Source organism: Tarenaya hassleriana, unplaced genomic scaffold, assembly GCF_000463585.1.
Source record: "Tarenaya hassleriana unplaced genomic scaffold, ASM46358v1 Cleome9, whole genome shotgun sequence".
NCBI classification, from domain to species: Eukaryota; Viridiplantae; Streptophyta; class Magnoliopsida; order Brassicales; family Cleomaceae; genus Tarenaya; species Tarenaya hassleriana.
In genome coordinates, this window is record NW_010971389.1 from 31,383 (window position 1) to 50,223 (window position 18,841).

Sequence of the window (18,841 nt, forward strand, 5' to 3'; positions counted from 1 at the left end):
CACTCTCTCTCTCTCTCTCTCTCTCTCTCTCTCTCTCTCTCTCTCTCTCTCTCTCTCTTTCTCTTTCTCTTTCGCCTTGTTAGGGTAGGTGTGATGAAGCCAAATAAGAGCTATTGCATGTGACTCCATGTGTTTTCTTTATTTATTATTTCACACCATCATATTCCTCTTTCTTCCCCCAATTTGTATGCATTTCCTCAATCAACACCAATGTTTACACATGTTCTTCCTTGTGCTTTTTCTTTATTTTCATTCATTAGTGTTTGGGTTTGATGCAACATCATAAGCATATATATATATATATATCATGGATAGAATTCGGTTTCAACCTTATTATAACATTATGCTTGTACTTTGTATCATAGTGTGGAAGCCAAGAGACTTTTTTAATACGTATAAATAACTAAGTTTTGTTTGATAAACGGTCGAAAAGCGGATTCAATTGAAAATCAAAAGTAATAAATCAAAAGTTAATTGAGATCAACTAATTAAGAGAATTGCTTAACCCCAAAAATTAAAAATTCTAACTCTGTTTTTTTTTCTTTAAATCCATAAACTCAAATCTCTTATCCGACGAACTTAACATTCTAAACACTTTTAAATTTGCCTCTAAAAAAATTTATAAAATACCTTTTTAACCCTATAGACACATAAAGAAGATGTTTGTGAAATATCATGTGTCTACAGCATCAACTAGGCTCGTATACATGCGTAGGACCCCCCTCTCCCTCTCTCCCCCATTCATACAGACACACGTTGTGAGTTTGCTATATAAAGGCCACCCTTGCATCCTCCATAGCTACATAACTTCGTTTCTTGAACCATATTCTCACATGGAGAGGAAAATAAACGAGAGGAAACGTGTATTTTCCCTCCATCCAAACAGGAACCCTACAGCGGCTTTCACTAGAAAATACGCAAACTGCTTAGTCCCGGCTCTCAAGAAGATGGCCATGAACAAGCCCTCTTCTGGAGACAACGGTCTCCGGCACAAGATCGGACAAAACGTGAAGCATGAAGTCGACGCGGCATTGGACTTGCCTGCTCAAGAATTCGCTTGGACCCGTTTCTTGCGACGGAAGTTATCATTCCCAGATCACACCACGCGTAGTTTTTGGAGCCCTGAGCAAACCCTAGGAGATGCCGAGACGAAGCTTCTAGAAAGTTCCGAGAAACGAGGAGGAGAAGAAGAAGAAGAAGAAGAGATAAGGAAGAGGGTGGAGGAACTGAAGAGGCTTCTTCCGGGAGGAGAAGAAATGGGTGTGGAAGAAACGCTAAGTGAGATTGGGAGTTACATCCTCCGTCTTGAGTTGCAGATTCTTGTTCTTAAATCTCTTGTCGATGATATCTGATTTTGTGTTTCTTTTTTCTTTTTCCTTGGGTTTGATTTTATATGTTGCCATTACAAGCTTAATTTATGTATTAGCAACTTTTTTCAAGGAGGGGAAAAGACCGAATTTGTAATTTTTTTGTGTTGCCTAAGCGTATCTTTCATGTTGTCCTTTTGTGACCAAAAGCTTTATTTGTTGCATGCACCTTTAATTTCTTTTTTATATGATTTAGTTCCATTCAATTAATTAATCATATATTTTCATGCATATTATAAGATTCTTATAAACATTTATGTTGGCCCATCATCATCATCATCAATATGATAAATTTATCATGGTAATCAAAAGTGTAAAAGATTCTCTCTTTTTTTGGTGGGATCTGAGGAATCACGTGTATCTATTACAATAAAAAAAAATGACGCCAATTCAAATTAAAGTCTTAAAAACGACCCAAATAAAATAAAGATTTTCCAAGGGAAAAAAATGACATAATATGAGAAATCCATCAGATTGCATATGAGTCATCCATATCTTTGCACGTGTAATGTACTATGAGTGCATTGCAGTGACAGTGCTGCACAAATAATCCAAATTAGTAACATTTCAGCTTTTTCCACGGTTTAAATTAAACCCATAATTTCAGAAGCAAAATCTACTATTTACATTATTTAGAAGATCATCATCATCATCATCATCATCATCATCATCAACATCATTATTTATATAAAAAGGGCAAGGCTGATGAAGAGTCAAATTACAACGGCTCGTCGAATAAGGGGAAATAAGACCATCATCAGCAGCAGCATCGTTATTAAGAAAATCAAGCAAAAGACAAAGAGTTTCTGGAAGAGTTGGCAATAAACACAGTTCTCTCCCAATCATATGACTAAGAAGAAGATCAAGACGAGAAAAGAGGTCATAATCTTCTGTTTTGGTCTCTGGGTTTCTGTCCTACACGGTGTAGTGTCCAGGAGTCTCAATGTCCAAGCCCTTTAGCTTCACCACTGATTCCACATGGCCCTTGAGGGTGTGCAGCTCTCTCAGCCTGAGCACAAAACCATTCATCCATATTCAAGTTCATGTGAATGATCAGAAACTTCGTGGAAAATGATGGTTTTGATATGATCTTTTACCTCGCAATCTCGGCTCTCCTCTTGGCTTGCTCTGCAATCTCAGACAGTTCTCTGTAGCCTCCTTTCTCGGGGAAGACGTCAACAGATTCTTTTGGCTGAAGGCCGTGAAGCGTCCTTTGAGCGTGCGCCCATTGAGCCTCTCTCTCTTCTTTACCGTAATCTTTCTTGGTGGTGAAAGCGGTCTGTTGACGAAACAGGAGGGAGACAGAAGATCAGCATTTCCGTCTTTCGGGTCACAGAACCAACGAAGAGAGATTCTCACTCGGGTTTCACGTACCTTGTTCTCGTACATGTTGGTCCATGCCTTTCCAGTCAAGAAGTATCGGGTGGCAAACTTCATGACGTCCAAGGGGAAGTAAGTGACCAGACTGTACAGCCATATCACACCAGCCCATCCCCATCCGATACCCTTAATCTTTGCAAATGTCCAGTCGGCGTACACCGCAATGAATGTTGCAATCTTGATTTCCGAGGAAAAAACGGATAAATGGGTTCTGTCTTAGTACCTCTTATTCAAATATGTAAATTTGCAATCTACAAGGATATCTGTAATTGATGCCTCCTTACCAGTTGTGCAATGAGAAAGGCAGTCAACAGTAACAGTCCAGGACGCTCCACAAACGACCAGCTCCTTGACCTCGTGACAAAGATTAGAGCTTGACTGATAATACTAACTTGTAGATACAAAGCAGACATTAACTCATCCTGGCTGTTCCTTATAGACCTCACACCGAATTTTTCCTGCCAATTGAAATGAGATAATTTTTTAACATTTTGAACTATGCTCTAAGCATATAACCTCTTAAACACGCCTTTTGCTAAGAATTGGATGGAAAGAGTAGAGTTGGATTGCGTACCGAGAAAAAATCAGTCTTGTACATTGCCCAGAAGAAAACGACAGTCGTTATAGCCATGTAGCCTCCAAGCACAACTCCTGTAGCGAAAATCTCTTTGAGTTTCCAACTGTCGGGTGTGGGAGATGGTTTAACTCTGTCCTTCGAGATAGTCATGATGGTACCTTAACACATTGCATGATACCATGAGACAAAAGTGACGGAGAAAATAGATTGGAGGGAGAAACATGTCGATGTTATACAACGGAAAAGCTATAAACTCACCATCATTAAGAATGGCGATGATAAGAACCATGAAAGCGGAGAAGTCAAATCTCCATATAAGAGCAATAAGCATGAATCCAAACTGCACAAAAAATTATGATTTTTGTCAGCAAACTATAGGTTATTCATATGAATTAGAAAGGTGGCAGAATTCTAATCCAGTTAGTTGTTAACGTACCACAATACGAATTGTAATGGAGACAGCGTAAATCTGTGACAAAAGGAAACAAGAATGTGGTTAGTTTACAGAACAAGGGAATGAGTGGTAGGCAAGATCGAAGGGCGAAAACACAGAGAGAGAGAGAGAGAGAGAGAGAGAACACACGGTATAGTTCTTCATTCTCTGGAAAATAGCTCGGCTAGTGAGGACAGCACTGATAATAACGCTCAAACCAGGTTCAGTGAGAACAATATCCGAAGCACCCCTTGCGGCATCTGTGGCATCATCCACCGCAATACCGATATCAGCTTTCTTAAGAGCAGGAGCATCGTTTACACCATCACCAGTCATTCCAACAATGTGCTTCCTCTCCTGCAACTTCTTCACTATTTCGTACTTGTGCTCTGCAATGAGTTAAAAAAAAAAAAAGAAGACAAAAAGACCTTGGATCAACATAAAACATCTTTGTAGTGAATTATATATAACGACGTTGAATTCTCGAAATATGGAATCAGTTTATAACCTGGGAAGACGCCAGCAAATCCATCAGCTTTCTCAATCAATTCCTCCACAGGAATCGATGCAATGTTAGAGTCCTTGTCCTGTCCAAGCAAAGAAGAAGATGGATACATGTTGGTTCCCATTCCGAGCCTACGGCCAGTTTCCTTACCGATGGCAAGCTGGTCACCTGAGAGTGTATTCAAAGGGAAAGGCTAAGGGACAAAGCATATAAATTGCAGATTTTTATGACAAGATCAATGAAGAAGGGAGTTAAACATAGTGACCAGTGATCATCTTGACATTAACACCGAGATTCAAAGCTCTTCGGATAGTTTCTGCACTGTCATGCCTTGGAGGGTCAAAAAGAGGCAACAAGCCAACAAATTCCCAAGGACCACCAGGGCTTTCCTTGGTTTTCTCCGGCACCACCTGAGAAGAAAAAAGATGAATCGGTCAATTGAAAAAGTTGCTTCTGAGCCAAATGGAAACAAAAAATAAACATCAGAATAATTGGTGAAACAAGTACCTGTCGGGCAACCGCCAATGACCTAAGCCCACGCTCGGCATACTTGTCAATAATAGCATGCACCTTTCTCTTAAGGTCATCCCTGGCTCCGCAAAGATCAATGATCTGTATGGAGAAATGAATCAGTTGACTGAAAAAATGAAAAATACTATAGCATGTTGGCCATATGAGTGGACAAAAGATTCATCACCTGCTCGGGAGCACCCTTGCTGACCCTGTGCCATTTACCGTCACCATCGATGTAAGTCAGAGCAGTTCTCTTGTCCACAGGATTGAATGGAAAGAAGTGAACCTCTCTGATCCCAGCTCGGGCCTGCAGAGATGGCGACATTTGGAATCAGAAATGACAAAACCATTCTTACACTCTTCCTGAAACTGGGTTGCATAGTGCAAGCAGAAAGCGGTAATACCTCCTTTGGATCAGCAAGCATTCCAACCATGGCTGCATCGATGGCATCTTGATTCTCTACTCTTGAGGCCCTAGCCGCAAATAAGATGACTTGATCTTTCTCCACACCCTTGGCAAAAACCTCGACCAAGTTTTTGTCAACACTCAACTTGTTGAGGGTAAGTGTTCCAGTTTTGTCACTGCAGAGGACATCCATTCCCGCCATCTCCTCAATGGCGGTCATACGCTTGGTAATGGCCCCTTGCTGAGACAACCTGTGGGACCCAATAGCCATGGTAACAGACAAAACAGTAGGCATAGCAATGGGGATACCACCGATCAAGAGGACCAGAAGGTTATCAATTCCGTCCCTGTATTCCCTGTGCTGAATCGGGTACATGACGATTATCTCGATCACCATACCCACAGCAATAGAACAGATACAGAAGTTCCCAATGGCTGTGAGAACCTTCTGGAAGTGTCCGACATTGTTAGTGCTGTCCACAAGGTGGGCAGCTTTACCAAAGAAGGTGTGAACACCGGTTGCAATAACAACCGCCTCGATCTCTCCCTGTTTGCAGGTTGAACCCGAGAAAACTTCATTGCCCGGGTACTTGGTGACAGGAAGTGATTCTCCGGTTAGAGCAGACTGGTCCACCTTTAAGGGATCACCCTCAAGAAGACGGGCATCGGCTGGGATAATGACTCCCAGCTTGATGCTGATGATATCTCCCGGAACAAGAATAGCAGCTTCCTGTTCACTCCATTTTCCATCCCTAAGCACCTGAAGAAACACCACAACGAGAAAACCTGTCATCACGAAGGAAGCTTGGCCACACGTTTTTACAATAACTTCGTGTCATTCTGCGTTATATTTGTATTACCTTGGTTTTAGGAGCAAGACCGGCCATAAGAGCAGCAGCAGCATTACCGGCATTGTTTTCCTCGATAAAACTGATGGTGGAGTTGATAACCAACAAACAGATGATACCGACAAAGTCTTGCCAGTCCGGGGGCTTCCCTCCACCATTGGCCAAAGCAATGGCCATGATGGCAGCAGCTTCCATGACCCATGAAAGAGGATTCCACATGAATCCCAGGAACTTCAGGAATTTGCTTTCCTGTCAATTTTGATGGTGGGGATTCACCTCGTGAGTGCCTCGGAACTTGATATAAGTAAACCACTATGCATATAATACACACATCTCTAAGCACCAATGGATAATAAAGTTTGAACCTTTTTCTCTTCCAGCTTGTTGGGGCCAAAGATTTGAAGCCTGTCTTCTCCTTCCCGCGTTGTTAAACCTTCCCTGGAACATTTTAGCTGCTGGAAAACTTCCTCGATCGGAATTTTCTCCTGAGAAACCAAATTAAATCTCAATCAGTAAACCCTCTGCCTACAATCCATTCTCTGATAGACCGGTTCAGTTGTGACAAAACTAGAATCTGTTTTCCGAGTTAGACTTAGGCCGCAAAGTCAACTTTTATTGACCCAATGAATTCCCAAGTTTTTGTTTTTAAAGATTAAAAAAAATCTCTCTTTTAGTTTCGGAAGTCGGAAAGGTAAATAAAAATCGCAACTTTCAAACAAAACAATTCATAATGATAAGAAAAATATTAACAATATTAATTATATAAGAGAGAGAGAGAGATGTGACGAGGAAAACGGTTTTACAAGCGAATAGAATTTTATTTAAGAGTAGCTTAAACAAATCATTTTGTGAAGACTTTATTGTGACGTAGCTCCAACAAAAAAGACGCTTTCTTTTTTGTATTTCTAATGCTCACATGCCTACATCGACTGTCTGAATAACAAACTCTAAATCTAAGACAACTGTTTAAGACTTCAGATTCAACCAAAACAAAAACAGAAGCAAAAAGATCCCATTTTTATATGTTTAGAGCCAAACAAAGCCTGAATGAAGTCCAAACCCTTTTTTACTAATTCTCCAGATTTTCTATTCGACCTAACACGTAAAAAAAACATGAAGATTTTCTCAAGAAAAATCCCAAATGGAATAATAACTTGGGATCTCGGGAAGATAAATCACCTAAAAATAATCGGAAACACAGAATTAAAACGCCAATCGATAAATGAAAATGCAGTGGTGTGAACAGATCTATCTCATTCAAGCAAATCACCAAACACCTTGTGATCATGATAAATACATGACCGAGAAAATGAGCGAGAAAACACGGGAGAGAGAGAGAGAGAGAGAGAGAGAGAGAGATTTTTACCAGATCAACGTTCTCGTTCTTGATATCCTCGAGACTCGACATATCGCCCTCCTTGACTGAACCACCAACGACGACGAAAACACACCCAAAACGACAGTTCTCTCTGCCGTTTCAGCACTCGATCATACCACGGAGAGAGAGAGAGAGAGAGAGAGCGAGAGAGAGGTGGCCGAAGCGATGTTTCGCTGCAGAGGCGATACGCTTCTCATTTTTATACGAGACAAAACGACTGACGTCTCCGCCGTTTTGGTCTGGTGGGTCCCACAGGCGTCTCCCCTTTTCCATTTGTTTAATTTATCTTCTTTTTTGGACTCTCGCTACCCCTTTGGACTGACCGTTGATTAAGGGCCTCGCGATACATCAGGAGGACCTGAATCTTGCTGGTTTTTGTGGGCCCTTTTTTTAATAATAATTTTGGAAATATTTTTTTCTATATTATAGATTAATTGCGGTATTTAATTATAATTATTTGTTATGGAAGTATCTTTTACAAAAAATCCAACAATATTGCAATTATGGAAAGAGAATTTGGTAGAATACATATACGCTTCTATTGTTTTTCTTTATATTGCAAATAATACAACAATTGTTATTTTTTTTTTATACCTTAGATATGATTGGACTCCAAACGAAGAAGGTATTCCATTGGCGATTTGAATTAATTATATATATAAAGCTATGTTCGAAAATAAGAAAGTAGCGGAAACACAGTGTATGCATCCCCTTTTCTGTACAGATATTACTTGGATTAGATTTTTCAAGATAATATTCCTTTTGTGTAATTTTATGGTAATATTTTCAGACAGATTAAGAAAATAAAAAATTATAATTTTTTGTGTAATTGTTTAATTAGAAAACCACCCATCGCCTACTTATTACATATCATTACATGTGAATGGAACTTAATTATCTCATAAGACAAAGCATGCTGGATATATTATGTCGGATTCCAATTTGAATTGGTTTCTAAAATATTATTAATTGAGATTTTATAGAATGATATATTATTACATAACACATGTAAATATATATTTTATTACCATGGCCCTAATGGATGGTAATGTAAATGGCTCATCAAAATCGTGCCTCGTATGGCACATGCATGATGTGGATAATATTTTATGAATAATCTCAAAAATTAATTATATAACTTAATAGATTATACTATGCATTCGTCGTTATAAGAGTATTTTTTTTCCCTTCGTATTTATGGATAAATTTTATAATATGATAATGCCGTACCGTAATATCGTTTTATTTTAAAGTAGTTTTATTTTATCATTTCTTTTTGTAATAGACATTGCAACAATAAAAAAAGGATTTGTCTCAATCATAAAGTAAACGTATACGTACCCAGAAAATCATGCGCCATGTACGGCTCCACATGCTATCCTCAGACATCGATATGCGAAAGGTCGTTACTTGTTCCCTTTATATATATATATATATATATAGTTAAATTGATATTATGAAATTCTCGAATTCAAAACAGAGTTTGTGTTTACCGTGAATATTTATATATTAAGGCAGTGGCTTATGTAATGCTCCAACTTTTTTTTTTCTTTCCAAACAATGTAATGAAAAATAAGCCTTTGAAAAGATATCCAAATAGTAGATATCGATTTAACAAAAAAAAAATAATAGTAGATATCGATCGAAAACAAAAAGATAAAACACAGTAATCAATTTACTTTCAAAATCTTTATTTTGGGTCAATAGAATCGCATAATTATTAGTAAACCAAACGTTATATAAACGTTAATCAGTTTAAAAACTTAATTACAGCAATCAATTTTTTAATATGAAATGACAGTAATCAGTTAATTCCTTAATTAGTTGTCTTGACCATGTAAATGAAACAATATTTATGCCAATGTTTTGTAATGAAAACTTGTGTAATACATAGTAATATGAGAATATATCAACAGTATTAAATGAATTCATATCTTATTTGGCCGAAAAAATTATATTTTGATTGAAAATATTATGGAAGTATGAAATAAAATTATACGAATTGAAATAGATATGTATATATATTAAACTTAATTACAGTAAAATTATAGAAATTTAGATAGTAGCACCTATCATTACGTTGACTAAAATCAAGTCGAATTCAGATATAAAATCGATAAAAATGAATTGGAAAGAAAAATAATTACATATCGCAGTCTAATGATTACTTATATATCCGTCAGTTATCATTGGATGTCGTGAAGGTAATAAAGATGGAGGAGGAGCAAGTGGGCCTTCTCTATCTAACGATGAATCTGAATTTGTCATTTAAGTAAGCGGCATTATATCCAATGAATTGTTGCCACGTGTACGACTTCATTACCATACCCCTAGGTAGGTGTGGGCATTTGGGTATTTCGGTTATTAATCGAATCGACCGATATATGCTCGGACCGAATCGAATCAAATAAAATTAAATAACCGTTTGGTTATAATTTTTTAAAATCTGAAATAATCGTAAACCGAATATTTCGAACCCGAATTAACCGTATCGAATAAAACTGTTTATCCACTTATATATCACTAATTAATGTACAATATATGTTAAATCTAATTAGAAAAATAGTATAATGATATTGTTTTATAACTATCGTATATAACAAATTCATATATATATTTTTTTTCTAATTTGATCATTGTTTTATTATTTTTAATTTATTTTATTATTTTCAAATTTTGTGCTATATGAATATTTGAAAAGGATAAAATTTATTTAAAATCTTTTATTTTGTTATTTTTACATCAAAACAAATTATGACATAAATTTATATTTTGTTGTTTTATATGTTAAGATGTTCATGATGGTATTTTATATTATATCTTGTTTGAATATTTTTTTCTATTATAAACGTTGTAATTTTTTAAATATTATAACCGAACCGAAACGAATCTTTATTTGGTTATAATTTGAAGTATATAAAACCGAATCGAATCAAACCGAAATCAAACCGAACCGAATAAAATTAAATAACCGTTCGGTTATAAATTTTTAAAACCCGAAATATCCGAATTCGAATTAACCATAACCGATTAATCCGAACTGAACCGTTCGTCCATCCCTAATACTACATCTTTCAACAAAAAAAAAATGTAAAGACACCACGGATCTCTCTTGATGTGTGAACCACTTTCCAAATTTCTTTCATATTTATTATCAACCACTATATATATATATATGTGTGTGTGTATAGTGTTTGATTACTGTAATACATCAATTTTTTTTTTTGGTAATTTTATACTATGCGAGTGACAAAAGGGTAAGTGACTTATTTTGGTCAAAACTCTATTGAAAAAAAAAAGATAATTGGTAAGTGATAAAATATTGAATACAATGATTATAGTTAACATGACAAATTTATATATGGTACATATTTGATATGGACGGCGAAATTCACCTGCATATATTACATGTAAAAGCTGAGACATTACTTAATTAATTTTATGATGTTAATTAATTAATTTTCCAAAGATTTGGACATGTGAGCATATGCATGTGTCATGTGAAGTGTAAAAGACGTTTTGGGACAGCTTATGCTTTAGAAGACAGTTAGGCACGTACTCTACCACTAGACCTAATTCATTCTCCTAATAACAATTATATATATATATGTAGATATTATTCCAAAGAGATTTATTTCTAGATGACGAGCTATATTATTGACATTGATCTGATCGGAACACCATGAAATTATACTATTCTTTCATTGGCATATATATACATACATATATGTGTGTGTATGTGTGTGTTTATTAATTGGTTTAAGATAAGATTTTTCGTTAAAAAAAAAACTTATATGGTCGATATCCAGATTTGATTTAAGCACACACACACACACACATATATATATGTATGTATTAAGTGTGTATATATGATTACATGTATTAAGTATTTAGGTACAAATATATATATATATATATATATATATGGTTTATAGTGTCACTTTATACCAAATGTGATACAGTTTTGCTACTATTCATCGGAATATATTCTTTAATAAAAGTAATTCAATATTAAAAAAAATATACGGAATAAAGCTTAAACCGTACGATCATGTGATTGATGGATTCTTAATTAAATGTTTATGAGTTGGATAACATTTAAAATGAAGATTCAAACATATAACCTTTTATCTATTATATATAGAGCTATATTTTTTTTTCCAATTTGGCATATTGAGAATATAAAGCTCGTGAAAATAGCAAACAGACGATGGAATAAAGTTTTGTTGTTTTGTTGTCGATTTTTTTTTTAACTTTTGCCTGTTGGATGTGTGAGTCACTTCGGACACGAATCTTTCTCATTGTAATAACCATATATAAAGTGTTTCTTTTTTGAGATAAGAAAATAATATTAATATTATTATTTATATTTTATATAATATATAAAAGCCGTTGATTCCTAACCTATTATTATTTTTCTTTTTCTTTTTTAATTTACTTTGCCTACTTCACAGATTAGGCTTTGTCATTTACAATTTAAGATGTATAATCGATACAAAGACAAACACGATGACTTCAAAGCTCGAGTTAGCAAAAACAAATTTGATTTGGTATTTTAATACAGACAAGCTCGGTTCGGACACAGACTCGTATTTAGATAAATCGGGTTATTAACAAAATAAAATGAAATATTTTTAAAGGAATTTGACAATTATCCCTGGGAAATTAGATTGTGACCACTAAAAAAATATTTAAATGAGAATAAGCCGAAAAATTATGAATATAATACAATTCGCTTTTTAAATTTCATTTTATCACATTTATAGTCTTTATTAATCGGATTAAACGTAATAAAATAACAAGAGAGATCGGAGACCACAGATATAAAGGGATCCGAGATCACCGGATCTTAAATATCCGACTGTAGAAAATAGAAATATTTGACTATGATTACAAATTTATTTAATCACTAAAGCTTTTAGACGAAGTTATTTTAGTCTTGACCGTAATAGTTTCAAGTTTATGTGGTGAAATTGATGATGCGTATCATCGCCTCGCCATATGTCCGGAATTAAAGAAATTTAATATAGTTAAGAGTTGTATCGGAAATTGTTAATAGGTAGTATTTGACATTTTTAAAATTCTAATTGGATTTTATTATCACATTAAAATTTTCCGTTAGTTTTAGTTCAAATTTTTTGAAAATTTTAGAATAACATGTTTAGAAAAAAAAAAAAAGCTTGATAAGAATCTAATTGAATTGTCTCATTGTAGGTTGGACCGTTGGGGCATCAAGTCCATGGACCCATTAAACCTAAAGCCCACTTGCAATCCCATAAAATAAATTTCACACACACCATGATTCATGGAGGAATGGATCATCAATGTATCTTCTCCATTTGTATCCTCTCATCTCCCCAATTGCCCCTTTTTTGTTGTTGCATAATTTGGATATTACACTAATTCTATAAAATAGAACCTGAAATTTTACATAACATTCTCAAAACATATTTCAATTATATGACCATCCAACATAGATTTTGAAATAATAGTTCTCCATGTATACATAACAATATATGTCTATTCAATAACCAATCATTTTGAAGTGATAATTCTCATATATATATATATATAATAGTTAAGTTTACATTTAAAAAAACACACACACAAGGGCTAGTAATATAAAATTTTGGGTTGGTTTGGGGCGCATGGCATTGCCATTGAACAACACAAAATACAAAATGACAAACGTATTCCAATGATCTGTTATATAAAATTATAAATGATCTATCATTATATATTGACGAAACGAATTGTAAAAAATAAAAGTGCCCCATGCATCTAAAATATTTAGACCAAATCACTTTTTGAAGCAAATTTTGCATCTAAATGAATTTGCACCGAATTGCTTCACTAAATTTGTTAATGTACGGTTGAATCCAAATACTAAACCATTATTTTTCTTAGAAAGTTCGATTTTATTTTATTTTTACCTACTGAACTAAACAAGTTCACCCTATATTCTCGTTCAATTTATTAATATATATTTACATTTTATATTACGGTTTGATTGTGGAATGTTGCATATATTTTACATGAAGATGAAAGCACATGGTAACCTAAAAAAATGTGAAAGGCCAAATCTTTATTTTGATGGGACGAGTTTTAATGGCCGTTCAAATTCACTTCAACCAAAGGCGCTCCTTTTTTCTTCCTCTATCTTCCTCCATTCGCCAATCGGATAACGCCTCTCCGTATCCGAATCCCGCCATTAACGAGAAGAAGAAGCAAGCTCCCATTGAAGAACAACCCTAAACAATGGAAGGTACTCTCTTCCCTCACAAACCCATGTACCCAGTTCACTCCAAGAGACCTCCTTCTCAGTCCAACACCAATCCCTCCCTCAAATTCAGCTCTGCCACTCTTCACCTCCCTCCTCCTTCTCCGCCGTCCTTTCCTCTCGATTCCCTCCTCCATCACCTCCTCCATCTCTCTTCCCCGGCGAAACCCACCAATTCTGCTTCCCGTTTCCCTTCTCTCGAGGTTTCCTCTGAATCGACTCAGAAATGGCGCCAAGAGGTGAACTCGGAGAAGCCCTCTTCGCTTTCCGTGCTGGGTTTCGAAATCGGAGAAGAAAGTGGTCAATTCGGAGAAGGTTCTCAGAAATTTTTATCCAAAAAGGAAATTTTACTGTTCAATTCGATTTTGGAGCAGCCTTTGCACGGTTTGAGCAGTTTCTTCGATTCGACGGAATCCGAGTTGCGTAGAACAGATTTGTTTAGTTTGGTTAAGGCTTTAGATGGATCGGGGCACTGGGAAAGAGCATTATACTATGCATTCGTCGTTATAAGAGTATTTTTTTTCCCTTCGTATTTATGGATAAATTTTATAATATGATAATGCCGTACCGTAATATCGTTTTATTTTAAAGTAGTTTTATTTTATCATTTCTTTTTGTAATAGACATTGCAACAATAAAAAAAGGATTTGTCTCAATCATAAAGTAAACGTATACGTACCCAGAAAATCATGCGCCATGTACGGCTCCACATGCTATCCTCAGACATCGATATGCGAAAGGTCGTTACTTGTTCCCTTTATATATATATATATATATATAGTTAAATTGATATTATGAAATTCTCGAATTCAAAACAGAGTTTGTGTTTACCGTGAATATTTATATATTAAGGCAGTGGCTTATGTAATGCTCCAACTTTTTTTTTTCTTTCCAAACAATGTAATGAAAAATAAGCCTTTGATCATCAGGTCATTGAGTTCGCAGTCAGGATCTTAGGCAGAGAATCACAGTACTCTATTGCAGCTAAGCTGTTCGATAAAATTCCTCTAGAAGAATATCAGCTTGATGTCCGTGCTTATACAACCATCCTTCATGCTTATTCACGGACCGGAAAGTACGAAAGGGCGATCAATTTGTTTGAGAGGATGAAACATACGGGCCCTTTGCCGACTTTGGTCACATACAATGTGATTCTTGATGTTTTTGGGAAAATGGGTCGGTCTTGGAACAAGATTCTAGGGATTTTAGATGAAATGAGTAGCAAAGGGCTGCAATTTGATGAATTTACTTGTAGCACCGTGCTATCTGCTTGTGCAAGAGAGGGTTTGTTAACCGAGGCGAAGGATTTCTTCGCTGAACTTCAATCCCGGGGCTATCAGCCAGGGACTGTAACTTACAATTCATTGTTGCAAGTTTTTGGTAAAGCGGGAGTTTATTCAGAAGCATTAAGTATTTTGAAAGAGATGGAGGATAACAATTGCCCAGCGGATTCTGTGACGTACAATGAGCTTGTTGCTGCTTATGTCAGGGCTGGTTTTCACAAGGAAGCTGCTGATGTGATTGGGATAATGACCCGAAAGGGCATAATGCCAAACGCCATCACTTATACTACAGTCATAGATGCATATGGAAAGGCTGGAAAGGAGGAAGAGGCCTTAAGGTTGTTTTATGGGATGCAAGAATCAGGTTGTGTTCCAAATACTTGCACCTACAATGCTGTGCTTGGCATGTTGGGGAAAAAGTCGAGGTCTGATGAAATGATAAAGATTTTGCGTGATATGAAGTCTAATGGATGTTCACCGAACCGCATAACATGGAACACGATGCTTGCGATGTGCGGGAATAAGGGTATGCATAAATATGTGAACCGGGTGTTCCATGAGATGAAGAGCTGTGGATTTGAACCTGATAGAGACACATTCAACACATTGATCGGTGCGTATGGACGTTGTGGGTCGGAGCTTGATGCATCGAAGGTGTATGGTGAGATGACGAAAGCCGGATTTACCCCATGCGTTACTACTTACAACGCCTTACTTAATGCCTTGGCCAGACAAGGGGGTTGGAGATCAGGCGAAAATGTGATTTTTGACATGCAGAGTAAAGGATTCAGACCTACTGAAACGTCTTACTCCTTGATGCTCCAATGTTATGCTAAAGGAGGGAACGCCAGCGGGATTGAGAGAATTGAGCAGGAGATAAACAAAGGACAGATATTCCCGAGCTGGATGATTTTGAGATCCCTGGTTCTTTCGTACTTCAAATGCCGGTCACTGGCAGGAATGGAGAGGTCATTCGTGTTGTTACAGAGCAATGGGTACAAACCCGATCTGGTAATCTTCAACTCGATGCTGTCCATTTTCACAAGGAACAACATGTACGACCGAGCTCAAGAAATCATCCAAGCAATCTGTCAACACGGGTTAAACCCAGATCTTGTAACATACAACAGCCTGATGGACATGTATGTCAGAAGAGGAGAGTGCTGGAAAGCCGAAGAAATCCTCAAGGGGCTAGAAAAGACGCAAGTGAGACCCGATCTCGTCTCTTACAACACCGTCATAAAAGGGTTCTGCAGAAAAGGGCTGATGCAAGAGGCGGTGAGGGTACTGTCTGAGATGACAAAGCTTGAGATCCGGCCTTGCATTTTCACGTACAACACGTTCGTCTCTGGATATGCAGCAATGGGAATGTTTGCAGAGATAGAAGATGTGATAGAGTGTATGGTTAAGAACGAGTGCAGACCGAACGAGTTGACGTATAAGATTGTGGTAGATGGCTATTGCAGAGGAAGAAAATACGGGGAAGCCATGGACTTCGTGTCGAGGATTAAGCGAAACGATAGCTCCTTCGACGATCATACTCTCCAACGTTTGGCTCTCCGGGTCAGGGAAAATCTAGAATCCTAATCATGTATCATATATATATACATATATATTTCTGATACCAAAATGTTTTTGTTTGTAGATCGTGTTGGGATTTTTGTATTGAAATATACATTTTTTTAAACTTATATATGTATTGGGAAGATATGATATGCATAATGGAATCTCTCGGGTTGGAGAATCTTGATCTTTGGTGGGTTGATTGCAGGGAAAGTGAGCTCCATGAACTGTTATGATCAAGTTTATCACCTGATTGATTGATACTGTTTTGGGTGTTTGTTTATTTTTTCCTAATTTCTTGTAGAGCAAAGGGTTCTGTTGTGAAGATGGGTGATGAAACTGGTTCTGGATTCAGTTCTTGATCTGTTTATGTTTTTTGTATATTTGTAACTGCAATGTTATGAATTGTGTATATATATCATTTGGGTTCTCTGCAGGATCATATATATGTGTGTGTGTATATATATATATTCCTCATTTATTTAGTTGAAAATAGTTAATTTAGGGTTACCAGTGATAATAATAAATGTATACTATCTGAAATTACAAAAAGTGAAAAAAAGATTCTGTAAAAAAAATAAAGGGAAAAAAAAGGAAATCTGAACCATGATAGAGTGTCTTAGTAAAGTACGCTTCGAAGGCAAGAGATCGAAACAGAAGCGTGGAAGTGTGTTCTCTTCTCGGCAACAGCAGCTCAGCAAAAGCTCGAGCTTCGAGCTGTTTCAGCTTCTTGTCCGAAGATACCCTCTGGTTTTCTCTCGGATTCCCTCATTTTGCCTTGTGATTTCTTCTTGCCCCATCTTCCCAGATGCCGGTCAACAAGGACCCATCAACTCCTCCTCCCGTCATCGGGAAAATCGGTCCGTACACCGTCTTCATGACTCCTCCGAAACCGCCGGAATCTCCCGCCGCCGTGACATCGAAGCCTTCTCCCGTGATGGCGCCGCCGGTTCAGCCGCCGCCGCCGCATTTCGAGAAGTCGGTGGCTTCGTACGAACAGAACGGCTCTACCTTGGGATTCTTCAGAAATGCAATCACCAAGGTTCAAAATGGTAAATGATTCTTTCTTTTTTCTGGGTTTTTTTTTTACTAATTTTAACTCGATATATCCATTTTGGGTTTCCTGTATCCTAGCATTGATAGTGGTAAGGATATGATGGCTGGTCTGATTTTCTGATTCCCTGATTGGCTGGTGAGAAAAATAGCAGAGAATGATGGAAAGTGACTGGGAGAATGTCTTTGCTGTGTGGTTGTGATGACAGAGAGAGGGAGAGAAAATGGATCAGGAAACTAAGTTAAAGAACGCTGCAATGTTCATTCTACTTCAGGACAACCTCAGTGTCTGTACTTTCTGAGCTCAGGAACTCTGCTTGTTTAGATTCTGAGAGATTCCAAGAAATTCACTTTTTTGAGTAGAAGAAGAGAGAAACTAAAGAACTAGAACAAACAATACAAATATGTTTCAGATGTGTTTTCATTACAGCATGTGTTTCTCTGTCCTGTGTTACTGAAGTGTCATCTCTTTTTTTTTTGGGACAGTGCACTCTAGCGTGGATGATCATTTGGTCAGATGGTTCGGCTTAAACCAATCCAAGTACCAATGGGCCTTGGACGAGTACTACGAGAGCAAAGGATCGGTTAGTTTCTCACATTCCCCAACTCTGGACCGGTTTCTTGGATTCTGATTCCTTCGAATGTTTATTCGTGTCAAGATCCCGGGTTAGTAAGTAATTCATGAGGGTCAGAATGTTTCTGCTGATATCGGGTTCTTATCTGCTGGTTGAGATGCCGCAAGGTTATCTTTTATTAGCTTGGTTTGTCGGTTAGGAGAACAAACTCATGTGTTGTCATACATTTGAAGCTCCTCGTCCTCCTCCTCCTCATCATCATCTTCATTTTGGAACAGTGTTCTTACTCTTGAACTGGCACAAATGCAGGGAAAGAATGGCTTGAAACCAAAAGAGATGCCAGGGAGAGTACAGGGCCTGTAGCTGTAAGTCTTTAATGATTGGTCGGATGAGCTTTTGAGACTCAAGTGTTCCATTATCCTACATTACACTGAGTGAGACTCCGACTGAAACAGAGGCAAAGATTCTAAAGTGTGTTGTTTTGGTAATGCGCTTGATGAAAGTTCAGAAGCGTCACTGAGACAGAAAGCCATCATCATATATTAAGATGCCAATGTGATACGGTTTATGAGTTTCTCTATTCAAACGGTTATTTCATAAAAAGTACAATTTAGTATTTTTTTTATACGTAGGGTTGACAATTTGGTTAATAACAAAATAAACCAATATAAAAACTATTC

General features: G+C 36.9%; 4 protein-coding genes across 4 annotated transcripts; 3 read left to right on the forward strand and 1 right to left on the reverse strand.

Annotated features, from left to right (window-relative positions):
* The first annotated feature begins 735 nt into the window (after positions 1-735).
* LOC104803486 (uncharacterized protein At4g30180-like) lies at positions 736-1,535 on the forward strand. Its single transcript, XM_010527418.2, has one exon. It carries the CDS (start codon positions 834-836, stop codon positions 1,350-1,352), a length of 519 nt encoding a protein of 172 aa, XP_010525720.1. The 5' UTR covers positions 736-833; the 3' UTR covers positions 1,353-1,535.
* Positions 1,536-2,022: 487 nt separating this feature from the next.
* On the reverse strand, positions 2,023-7,586 carry LOC104803487 (ATPase 2, plasma membrane-type-like). The gene is made up of 16 exons (XM_010527419.2): positions 7,396-7,586; positions 6,395-6,514; positions 6,042-6,278; positions 5,180-5,941; positions 4,960-5,082; positions 4,770-4,874; positions 4,528-4,672; positions 4,266-4,430; positions 3,908-4,146; positions 3,761-3,793; positions 3,583-3,664; positions 3,322-3,482; positions 3,032-3,205; positions 2,742-2,924; positions 2,465-2,646; positions 2,023-2,376 (listed from the first exon to the last, which is right to left on the reverse strand). The coding sequence occupies exons 1-16, from the start codon at positions 7,435-7,437 to the stop codon at positions 2,283-2,285; spliced, it is 2,847 nt and encodes a 948-aa protein (XP_010525721.1). The 5' UTR covers positions 7,438-7,586; the 3' UTR covers positions 2,023-2,282.
* A 5,930-nt stretch (positions 7,587-13,516) lies between these two features.
* On the forward strand, positions 13,517-16,715 carry LOC104804489 (pentatricopeptide repeat-containing protein At2g18940, chloroplastic-like). The gene is made up of 3 exons (XM_010528801.1): positions 13,517-14,199; positions 14,371-14,437; positions 14,603-16,715. Exons 1-3 carry the CDS (start codon positions 13,666-13,668, stop codon positions 16,555-16,557), a joined length of 2,556 nt encoding a protein of 851 aa, XP_010527103.1. The 5' UTR covers positions 13,517-13,665; the 3' UTR covers positions 16,558-16,715.
* A 368-nt stretch (positions 16,716-17,083) lies between these two features.
* On the forward strand, positions 17,084-18,727 carry LOC104803488. The gene is made up of 3 exons (XM_010527420.2): positions 17,084-17,585; positions 18,073-18,170; positions 18,471-18,727. The coding sequence occupies exons 1-3, from the start codon at positions 17,342-17,344 to the stop codon at positions 18,522-18,524; spliced, it is 396 nt and encodes a 131-aa protein (XP_010525722.1). The 5' UTR covers positions 17,084-17,341; the 3' UTR covers positions 18,525-18,727.
* Positions 18,728-18,841: the final 114 nt, after the last annotated feature.